Genomic DNA, 11,110 nt, shown 5'->3' on the forward strand with positions numbered 1-11,110 from the left:
CAACCACTGAGCCACTCGGGCATCCCCCAGGAATGTTTTAGACTCATTGTTTCAGCTCTTGGATTTGTCCAACTCTGTATGCCCCAGGTCCAGCAACAGTCTTGATTCTACATAAGGAGGACAAGTAGCTGATGAAGAATGAAAGAATGCTCACACAACATGCACCCCAAGAGAAGCTCAGTCCAAAAAGGAACTACTTGATCCCATCATCAGGACACTGAGCACATACTTGATTGTGACTTTGCAGAGAAAGCAAAGATCCAGTGCTGCCAAGGTGGGAAATGGAAAGACCCAGAGCTGCTTCTTAATTCCCAGCAGGGGAGCTAAGAATGAAGCCTGTAGAGTGGATTATGTAAGTGTGGACCTGAGTTTCAACCTTTCCTGCAAATTAAAATTACATGAGGCACCCTTATGCCAAGTAAATCAAAATCTGACAGGGAGCTTGGCCTCAGTACTTTTTAAAGCTCTATAGGTGTTTCCTACATGGAGCCAAGTTTGAGGACATCATCACGTAGGGGTAGGTTCGCAGTTCTCAAAGTGTATTCCTCGGACCAGCAGCATCAGGATGGCTTGAGAACTTGTCACAAACACATTCTTGGGCCCCCACCCCAGACTTAAAAATCAGAACGTCCACACGATTCCATGATAAAGTTGGAGACTCATGAATATAGACAGTTCATGAGCAACAGGATCCAGGAAATCAAGCCTGTTTCCTTCCTCTGACAGTACTGCCACCATGCATCAGAAAACTTTGGTTTAAGTGGCCTGTGGATTTGCCTTGAGGGTGACAGTCTAGGGGCTCCTGGGTGGCTCAGTGGGTTAAGTGTCAGCCTTTTACTCAGGTCATGATCTTGGAGCCCTGGGATCAAGCCCCATGTCAGGCTCCCTGCTTAGTGGGGAACCTGCTTCTCCCTCTCCTGCTCCCCCTGCTTGTGCTCGCTCGCTCTCAAATAAAAAAATGAAATCTTACGGGAAAAAAGGTGAGACCGTCTAAAGCCATGTATGGCTGGTCTGAACTGAGATGTGCTGTAAGTGTGAAATACACACCAGGGTGCCTAGGTGGCTCAGTCAGTTAAGGGTCTGCCTTCAACTCAGGTCATGATCTCAGGGTCCTGGAATGGAGCTCCTACTGGGCTCCCTGCTCAGTAGGGAGTCTGCTTCTTGCTCTCCCTCTGCCCCTCCCCGCTTGCATTCTCTCTCAAATAAAAAAAAAAAAAATATATATATATATACATATACACACACCAGATTTCAAAGACCTAGTACCCTCCAAAGAGAAATAGCTCAATAATTTATTGCACTGATTATATGCTGAAATAGTATTTTGGATATGTTAGGTTAAATAAAAATCACTAAAATTAATGTCACTTTTTTACCTCATTTTTAAAAATGTGGTTACTAGGAAATTTGAAATAACGTATGTGACTTGCATTTGTGGCTCAATTTAAATTTCTATTGAACCAAGCTGAAGAGAGTCTTACAATGTATGTGTATAATTCACAGGGGCTAACACAGTATGAGGGAGTTTCAGAAACCCCTTTAACTCATTCAGACTAAACAATCCTTGAAGTCAGAAATTGTACACACACACACGGCCCCTTAAAAAATATCAAGGGTTTTGCTTTCCGATCCTGATTCATTTTACTTCACACGTCCCTTTTTGTCATCTTAAACAGGGGCTTAGGGATCCCTGGGTGGCGCAGCGGTTTGGCGCCTGCCTTTGGCCCGGGGCGCGATCCTGGGGACCCTGGATCGAGTCCCACATCGGGCTCCCGGTGCATGGAGCCTGCTTCTCCCTCTGCCTGTGTCTCTGCCCCCCCCCCTCTCTGTGACTATCATAAATTAAAATTAAAACAAAACAAAACAAAAAACAGGGGCTTACAATACTGTGTGCCAGGTAAGCGAGTTTTAGGTAAGCGAGTGCTTTGCTCAAAAGGGTCAAGGTTAGGTCTCTGCTCCCACTCCACAAATGCTGCAAGGAACGAAAAGGCACGCCTTAAAGGGGGGGGTACCTCGCAGATGAGTGACAGCGGGTCAGGAAGGCCACCCTTCCTCTCGCAAGGGACTAGCTGCAATCGCAAAGACCCAGTTCAGGTTCGAGCTCCGCCACTTGCTCGCCGGAGCTTTGAGCAGGTGAGTTCACCTCTCCCAACCTGGGTCTCCTTTCCAGCCCAAGGTCGGAGCTACGCTTAGAGATCCCAACTTGGAGATCCTTACGGCTTTCCCACCCGCCAGCGCCCCGGACACCCCGCGGAGTAGGACGACCTGCCCGCTCCACGATCCAAAAGCTGCAAGAGGAAGGTTCGACTCCGGCCTTTAGGAAGCTGATCCCGAGCCCTTTCCGGGGGCACGTCGGGAAATATAGTCTTTTCGGTAAAAAAGTCACTTCCGGGTCAAAATACGAGAGTGGGCGTGGCTCCGGGGTCCCTTCCCCCATTGGGTGTTGAATTTCCCGGCTACCCAAAACTTGCGGTTTTTTGGGTTCCGGTTGTTGACAGGCACTGCTACTTCCCTTTTAGCTTCATGTGCGCCTCTGCGCATGCCCCGTGTGCTTGTCCGCCAGTCGAGGGGGACTTTGGTTTTGTTTCAAAGACTACATTTCCCAGAAGGCCGCGCGAGTGGGCGGGGCTCCTCGCCCCAAGGGGTGGGGCGCGGCACTCGGAGCGGACGCCGAGCCTGTGACCTCTTTCTTTCTTTTATTTAACGCAAAACTGGTGTGTCCACGCGCAGTGCTCCGCGGCCGGGCCGGACCCGGCGCGGACTGGCCAGCTCGGCCCGGCCCTTTGGAAGGCGAGGCCGAGGTGCACTGGGAGAACGAGTGAGCCCCTCCCCTGCTCCCTCTCCTGGAGTTTGGAACTGTCAAGCTCCAGCTCCCATCCTCTCTCCAGGCTCAAGACCCCTGCGCGGCCCACGCCGCGGGCCCGGCCGCGCTCGGGGGCCGGGCCGGGCCTGCCTGGCCGGTGAGAATCTGCACCAGCAGGTCGGTGGCCAGCATGTGCGAGGGCTCCTCGAAGCCGATGGTCAGCAGCTGCTGGTAGTCTCCCGGCGGCTGCGGGCACAAAATCCTGGGGGCCAGGACAGACAGGCCTGGACGTGAGCGCCCCCTGCTCCTCGGGAGCCCCTCCCCTCGAGTGAGAGGCTGTGGCTGAAAGAGGCTTTGTTTCAGCTGGGGGTGGGAAGAACCCTGGGGGGAAAGTGGTTTCCCTGTTGAGGAGAAACCTAGAGGGTAATGGCTCTGGGAGGCTGCACGACTCTATCCCTGGCCTGGCCTATCTATCACCCAGCTGCTGTGTGTCCTTAGGCAGGTAACTTAACCTCTCTGAGCACCTGTTTACTTCTTTGTAAGATGGGGCTTGTAGCACAGACTTAAATGGGTTGTGACACAAGTCTGCATAAAGCACTTTTCAGGGCATAATAAAATGCTATCCTTATTACCAAGGGAAACAATGTTGGGAGAAGTGGATGGTCTTTGGTGGGGTTCCGCCCCTCCCTCCAGGTCCCAAACCTACTTTGCCATCACCCTAGCTCCTACCATGAATAAAGGTCATCCTCCGCAGGTCCCAGCGGCACCCAGCGGCCAATGGACCACAGCTTCTGGATCTGGGGGCACGAATTGGCCGGGCTCTTGCCTGTGTCTTCCCATGTATCTCGATAGCACAGAAAGTAGCTGGGAGGGGAGGGGGCATCAGTTAAGAAGGAGCAGTTTCCTAGCTTCTGTTGAGGGCTTTGAATTTGGGAGCAAGTGGAAACTCATCAGAATTTGCCCTCAAATCCTCAGGTAGGGATGTAGCTCAATATTGAGGCCTTTTCTCCCTGCTAGCCTACTTTTAAGATGAGGATTTTTATTTTAATGGAAGGGTGATTTTTTAAGGTGGGGATGGCCTTTCAAAGAGCTTTGGTTTCCTGCTTGGCTTTCCATGGTGGTGGTGGTGGTGGTGGTGGTGGTTCAGAGGCCCACACTGGCATTCCGCAAAGAGAGGGGAGAATTTTGGTTTTATAAGGGCACTCACTAATCCACATGGGAATCTTGCCCCCTGCCGCTGGGCTCTGGGGTGGTTTCCAGGTTCCATCGCATCTTCTTATAGAGGTATCGGGGGAAGCGGCTGGCAGTGTAGGCGGCTGGGGCACAGTATCTGAAGATGGACACTTCATGGGAAGGGCTGATGGAGAACCTCCCACAGAAGAAACAGGAGATGCTGACAGTAGACAGGAGAGTGGGGGAATGAGGCAGGGCTCTGGACTCCACCCTTTCCCCACCCCCATTCCAGTCTCCTACCCTTTTACCTTAGGGGGTCAGTCTCCTCCAGGTCCACGAACCCAAAGGAGGCATACATGAGGACCAGCTGTTCCAGGCGCAGGGTCAGCTGTTGGGATATCTCCAACAGCTGCATGGAAGAAGGGGCATAATGAGATTAGCTGGCCTGCCAGGATCGCCCTCCCCCCACCATCTCCCACTCCTGAGGTTCTGATGAAAAGGGCATGGGGTCTAGGAAACCCTAGACCCCCTTTCACACACCCCCTTTCGAACCAGCTCCTGCAGGGCTCCGTAGATGGGGGGCACACTCCGTGCAGCTGCCTCCAGGTAGAGAAAGTAGGGCTCACACATCTGTAAGAAGGTGGGCATGGCCTTGGCCAGCTGTTCCTTCTGCACGCGGTCCCTGCTAAATAGAAAAGGAGGCCTTTGCCTGGAGTCCATCCCATTCTATTCACTGCCGACTTGTACCCCTAGCCTGGACCCCCTATTAAAAATTCCCCCTGTGCCAGGCCTTTCTCAGAATATCTTCCAGGATCATTTGCATCAAAACCATTGGGAACACTTGTTAAGATGCTGACACCTGAATTCTGCAACTGACTTTCACTCAAAATTTCCTGTAGGGTGGAGCCCAGAAATCTAGGGTTTAAACAGCCTCCCAGAGGATTCCAATGGATACTGGAAATGTGAGAATTACAGCCCCTTTCCCCCTGGGCTGGGAATCATGCTATCCCTTGGGGTTTCGGGGTGTGTGTGTGTGTGTGTGTGTGTGTGTGTGTGTCTCACACTGGTAGCCCATGGGCCAAATCTGGCACAGATTGGTTTTGTTTAGCTTGCCCAGGGTTCAAAATATAAGCCAACAGTTAAAAAACTGGGAGAAAAGTCCTCGTGAATTGGCAACCCCTGGGGGCCACATAATAGCAGGTGCTCCCTCACCCCGAATTTCTACATAGTCCTCATCATTCTTCGAAATGGGATCCCCCAATCAACGAGCTTCGTTTACTGTCTCTGGTTTCTGATGCTTTTGAGTTTGGGGAGCTCGCGTGTGTTGCTTGTACTGTTACCCTCTCCTCAGTCTCCTCAGGTAACTCAGTTACCCTCTCGGGAGCTAGGACCCCGTCCAGCATCACCTGTAAAGTAAGTAGCTCTGGAAATCATCTGCCTTCTTGAGCAGGTAGCGGAGCTGTTCCGTGATGGGGCTGAACATGGTGTCCAAGGGGAGGCGAGGCGGGGCGGGCCCCGGGGCCAGAGGCTCGGGGGAAGGAGTAGCGGTAGAGGCCTCCTGCAGCTGCCCCTGGACGTCCTCCGGTTCCGCCTCCGGTGGATCCCCAGGTCCGCCAGGGGACGCCAACCAGGATGCGTCTCCGCAGGGCTGCGCCCCAGCTTCCAAGTCGTCCGGGGGCGGTGTTTCCCCAGGGCCCGGGGGGAGCGGCTCCACGAACCACTGCTCGGTAGCCATCGTGGGGTCGCCGGCGAGGACCGCCGCGCTTTAAGCCTCCGGCGCTCACGTTGGCCGCGGGTTCGACCCCGCCCCGGGAAGCTCGGACTTGCCGGCGCTGGGAACGCGGCCCCTCCGACGCGCCCCTGCCTCGACCTCTCTGCCGGCGCGGCGCCGCGCGGAGGGAGTTCGCCTCGTTTGAATTTCAACACGCGGGAGGGGCGCGGCGCTCCGGTTCGCGCTGCGCGCCCGCGGGGCCCCCGCGCACATGCGCGCTCCCGGAACCTGGCTGTTTGGGGGCGGGGGGAGGGGGCGTCCGTGAGAGGCGACCTGGGCGGGTGCTGGCGCGGCCCTGTCCTGGGGTGCGGCCCGGGGGCCAGCGCCTTTCTCTCTCCTAGGCTGCTTCCTAGGGAAGAGGGGTCTTTACCGAACCTCCAAACCCGGGGCGCAGGTTACATAAAGGGGGCACACCCCGGCCTCATAGAACCTGACTCTGGCCCCAGAATCTGTATATAAAAAAAACCAACCAAACAAAAAACCCAAACTCTAATGGAGTTGAAAAACTGCATTAGAACTTAGTAGGGACTTGTGAGGTCAGTAGCTGTTTCAACTGCTAACAATACTTAAAATCTCCGCTTGGAAAAACGTGCCTGTCCCAGGATCTCATCCCTTCTATTTCTTCTATTGGCGAGGACCGTGAAGCCTGGAGACCCTACACGGGCCCAGAACAGACCCCTGTATTATAGACTAGATTCTTGGTGGCATGCCAAGGCTGACAGACATACAGCTAAGAAGGCAAGTGCATTTACACTTAAAAAGACTCTGGGTAAAGAGCTCAGACAGGTGTCCGACCCCACCCTGTGTGACCCTGAGCAAGCATCCTTGCTGTGCTGAGCCAGTTGCCTCTTCCAGAAAGTGGGTTTTTATGAGCTCTCTGCCTCATAGGGCTGCAGACAGAACGACTGAGAAAATGCTCGTAAAGCTGAGTTAAACTGCTGGTCACTCAAATATTTGAGTGCCTACTGTGTGCCTGGGTACTGCTCTGAGCGTGGGGAGATGACCCAACTGAGCAAAGATCCCTGCTCTCCCGGAGCACTTCTTGTCCTAGCTGGCTGTGGGGCAGCCTCATGCACTACCTGTCTTTCTCCTCAATTGTCTTAACTCTAGCCCCTCCCAGGAGGCTGCTATAGCTCTTCCTGCCCCTCCCCCACTCCATTCATAAAACTCAACTCCTGCCATTTTTTTTTTTTAAAACTTTATTTAAAAAACCTTCGGTGCAATATTAAAAAGCAATACAGCCAGCTGGAGCGACAACCAACAGAAAGAAAGGAGAGGGTTAGGGAAGACCCAGGGACCCCACCCCAGCTGTTCCCAGGGGCTGGAGGCCAGAGGCAGACTGGGATAGGGCATGGGTGGTGGGGGAGAGAAGAAAGGCCACCCATCAAAAAGAACAGGTAAAACAAAACATTTATATAGGAAACATCTGGGTGAACTGAAGAGGATCTAGGGGAGATAGGAAGCCCCCACTTTTTTTTTTTTTTTCAAAAATGTCCTAGACTTGGGGGGAGGGCTGGCCTCCTGGGATGAAATGAGCAGGCCCTGTCCCACCCCACACTCCTCTATTATGGAGTATAGGATGTGCTGGGGGCCAAATGTGTGTATGCTAGGAAAACACAGGGAAGAGATGAGAAGGGAGGAACGCCCCCTCACTGGAATCTGTTGAGGGCTGAGAGTGTCCCCATCCAGCTCCTGGACTCTGGGGGTCTTGGGTGAGATGGGGGCTGGAATGGGCTGGGGCAGAGGGGAGGCTGGGCGCTCAGCCTAGAAAGCCATCGGGGTCGTCATCCTCAAAGTGGCCTTGCTGTAGCACCTTGATGTGGTGCTCGTAGATTTTCAGGGCTGGGCCCAGGCGGATGGACAGGCCAGTCAGCACATCTGTGCGCTGCATGAGCAGCAAAGACTTGCCATCAATTTCCTGGGTGGGACAGAGAGAGAACGAGCGAGCAGGGTCAAAGCAGGGTCAGAGCAGATGCCCTCCCACTGAAGCCCTGGAATAGAGGGGTACACCGAGGGATGGGAACTCGCCTGCTCTTGGAAAGCTGTTGCCTGCTCCGGGAAGCCGGCCTCGGTGAAGTACTCGACCACATCCATCACCGTCCACTCGACAGGGTCAGCCGGCTTCTCTTTGCGCCCAGAACTGTGTCAGAACAGACGCAAGGAATGAGCCGCGATCCTCCCGGTTCTGTTACACACATGTAGGCAACACCCCCATGTCTCAAATACCCCAACTTACGGACAGCCAAAGGGGGTTCCATCAGCCCCGGGCAGGGCTGGTTTTCCTGGGGGCAAAGGCACAGGGGATGGGGAGTCGGGCCCAGTGGCAGCAGAGGCTAGGAGAGAAAACACGTACGCCTATGGCTTTGTTTTGGGGTTCAGTTCCTCCCCACCAGGCAACACCCTTCAACTCAGAGATCCCTACCTGACCCCCCCTCCTTATTCATGGCTGCCATGGAGAACACTTGGCGGGTACCACTGCCCGGTGCCGGCCCCCGGCCTTCATCCTGGCCCTGGTGGGGTCCACAGGGCGTCCACTCCTTGACCCTCTCCTTGGCACTCTGAGGGCCTCGCTCGCCATTAAGCTGGTGGTGCTGGGCACCTGCTGGACGGTCACCCTCAGGCACCTCCGAGCCCTCGGACACATCATCTTCCTCATCCTCATCTTCGTCATCTTCTTCCTCCTCTTCCTTCTCAAGCACTCGCTCTTCTCCACCTCTCTGGTGCCCGGGAGAGAGGCGGGAAAGGTTAGTGGCTGTTCTGGCCCCGGGCCCAGACCCTGCGATCCAGGAGCGAGTGGTGTGCTTAACCCCCACCTTTAATATCAACACGGACTAACTTTTACGCATTCAGTCCGTGCCAGGCTCTGTGTTAATAAAGCCCTCAGTAGCCAAATCTCACTAAACTCGCTCAACAACCTCAAGGGGTCGCTACTGCTATTAAGTCGCTTTCTACAAGCGGAGGAAACTGAGGCTCGGCAAGATTAAGTCACTTGCCAAGGTCACCATGCGCCGAACCCGCAGGAAAGACGCGAAGAGCCAGGGCCGCCCGCCACCCGGTTCCTCCCGGGACTCGCGCCCCGCCACCAACTTCGCCCGCACCTGCCTACCGCGCGGCACCCCCCCTTCCCCAGCGCGCTCACCTTGCTCCGCGACGCGCGGGCGCTGGCGGCCGGCGGCGCCCGTCCGGGCCTGTCCCCGCGGGGCAGCGCGAGCGCTCCGAGGCGGGTGCGCTCCAGGCGGCCCCGCGCCGCCGCCTCTTCCTCCAGCAGCCCCTGCACGCGGCCGCGGGTCAGGCGGCCGCCGGCGCCGCCGCTGCCCCCGAGGTAGCGCACGACTTCCCGCAGGCTCACGGGCCGCGCCGGGCCGCCGGCCCGCGCCGCGCCCCCCTCCGGCGGCTGCTGTGGCTGCGGCGGCGGCGGCTGCTGCTGCTGTGGCGGCGCCGGCGGCTGTGGCGGCGGCGGCAGCGGCGGCTCCCGGGCGGCGACGGCGGGCGGGGGGGCGCGGCGCGGGCCGGCCGGGGGCGCCACTGCCGGAGGAGCGGCGGGCGCGGGCGGCGGCGCGGCCAGGGGCGCGGCCCGCTGCGCGCGGGGGCCCGGCTGCGCGGGGCCGGGCGAGGGGGGCGCTGTGGCGGCGGCGGCGGCGGCCGCGCGGGGCGCCCGGGCCGGGGCGGTGGCGGCGACGGGCGCGGGCGGTGGCGGCGGGGCGGGCGTGGGCGGCGGCGCGGCGGCGGCGGCGGCGGCGGCGGCAGCGGCGGCGGCGGCGGCGGCGGGGCCCCCGCGGGGGGCGCGCGGCGGGGCCGGCGGGGTGGCTCCGCGCCGGGGCGGCTGGACGCGCGCCGCGTTGCGGTACGAGATGCTCCCCTTGTAGCTGACCCGGAGCACGGCGCGCTGCTGGATCAGTTTCTCGAGCTCGGCGCGCGTGCGCTCCGGCTCCGGGCCGTGCCGCCGCCGCACCATCCGGCAGATGCGCTCCAGGTCCGGCCGCGCCTTGCGCGAGCGCAGCGAGTCGATGGTGTCCAGGATCCACTCTTGGTAGTGCGGGGAAGCGGCGGACGACGAGGCAGCGGCCGCCGTGGTGGCGGCCGCCGCCGTCTCCGGCGGGGGTAGGGCCGGGGGCCCCGCCATGCCTCCCGCCCGGCCCGGCTGCACCGTGCGCGCTGCCTCCCTCCCAGCGCGGCGCCCCCCTCCCCGGCTCCCCTCCCTCCGCCGCTGCCCGCCTCCTCCGCCTCCCCCCCCCGGGGGGCGCAGCGCCTCGGCGGAGCGGCGGCGGCGCTGCTGTTTCTTTGCAAAAAAAAAAAAAAAAAAAAAAAAAAAGCGAGAGAGAGGGAGCGAGAGAGAGAAAAAACAGTGAGAGAGAAAGAAAAGAGAGAAAAAAATATGCACACACTCACTCACTCGCACGCACGCACACACAGACCCGCTTCTGCTGGGCGCGCGCGGGGCCGGGGATGCGAGGAGGGAGGAGGGGAGCGCGGCGCGGCCGGCCCCTCCCCGCCGCCGCCGCCGCCGCACGCGCGCCCTGCGCCCGGGACACTCCGGCCCCCCTTCCTTCCCTCCCTCCCTCCTCCCCGCCGCCCGCCTTCCTCCCTCCCACCCCCACGCGCCCGCTTTTAAGGTGGAGCCCGGGCCCCCCGCCCGCCCCCTTTACCCTGCGCTCTCGCTCACTCTGGCTCGCTCCGGCCCCCCCTTACAACTCCCGCGCGCTTTTTAAGGAGGCGCCGTGGAGTTGGCGCCGGGGCGGGGGCGGGGGAAAGCGGCGGGCGGGGGAGGGGGAGGGGAGCGCCGGGGGGAGGGGAGAGGGGGCGGGCGGGGCGGGCGGGCGGCGCTCGGCCGCCCTCCAGCCATTGGGCGCGGGACCCAGACGTCCCCGGCGCCCAGCCCCCCTCTCCACGCCTCCCCGGCGCGCTCCGCTCTCGGGACCGCACTTACCGGGAACTCGCCGCCCGCGGGCCGGGCCGCTGCGCTTGCCGAGCGCCGCGGGGACCCTCGGACTGTCGCCGCCCCCGCGCCCCAGAGGCGCGCTTGGCCCCGCGCTCCGCGCCGAGGTTGCGGGGAGGGGGGCGCGCACGGTCCCCCCCACCGTCTACCCCCCCTGCCAGGGCCGCCCCCGCCGCCGCTCGGCCTCCCGGCGCGCCGGCCCCAGCGCCTCCCTAGAGCGCCCTCTCGGCCGAGGGCTGGACGCCGAGGGGGCGCGCCGCAGATTCGGGGACCCCGAATCCAGGGTCAAAGGGCAGTTTGGCGCCCCCTTCTCCTGCGGGGGGGGGTAGTGGCGGAATTCTGGCCAAACCCGGCTTTACAGGGACTCCAGGCCAGATCCTGATTAGCCAGGACGTTGGGGTCCGAAATTCTCTGTCCAAACCCCCGG

General features: G+C 59.5%; 2 protein-coding genes across 3 annotated transcripts; both read right to left on the bottom strand.

Moving 5' to 3' along the window:
• Window positions 1–1,147: 1,147 nt before the first annotated feature.
• Window positions 1,148–5,711, bottom strand: C7H19orf67 (chromosome 7 C19orf67 homolog). Its single transcript, XM_041764250.1, has 6 exons — window positions 5,383–5,711; window positions 4,517–4,661; window positions 4,285–4,385; window positions 4,011–4,196; window positions 3,533–3,667; window positions 1,148–3,065 (listed from the first exon to the last, which is right to left on the bottom strand). Exons 1-6 carry the CDS (start codon window positions 5,709–5,711, stop codon window positions 2,891–2,893), a joined length of 1,071 nt encoding a protein of 356 aa, XP_041620184.1. The 3' UTR covers window positions 1,148–2,890.
• Window positions 5,712–6,921: 1,210 nt separating this feature from the next.
• On the bottom strand, window positions 6,922–10,815 carry SAMD1 (sterile alpha motif domain containing 1). 2 transcript variants are annotated; one of them, XM_041762849.1, is made up of 6 exons: window positions 10,675–10,815; window positions 8,887–10,026; window positions 8,170–8,464; window positions 7,984–8,080; window positions 7,776–7,887; window positions 6,922–7,665 (listed from the first exon to the last, which is right to left on the bottom strand). In XM_041762849.1, the coding sequence occupies exons 2-6, from the start codon at window positions 9,868–9,870 to the stop codon at window positions 7,507–7,509; spliced, it is 1,647 nt and encodes a 548-aa protein (XP_041618783.1). In that variant the 5' UTR covers window positions 9,871–10,026; window positions 10,675–10,815; the 3' UTR covers window positions 6,922–7,506. The 2 variants fall into 2 exon arrangements, with proteins under 2 accessions (XP_041618783.1, XP_041618782.1); XM_041762848.1 differs by lacking the exon at window positions 10,675–10,815 and adding an exon at window positions 10,394–10,456.
• Between the last annotated feature and the right edge of the window lie 295 nt (window positions 10,816–11,110).

This window comes from Vulpes lagopus, chromosome 7, assembly GCF_018345385.1.
Source record: "Vulpes lagopus strain Blue_001 chromosome 7, ASM1834538v1, whole genome shotgun sequence".
Taxonomy (NCBI): Eukaryota; Metazoa; Chordata; class Mammalia; order Carnivora; family Canidae; genus Vulpes; species Vulpes lagopus.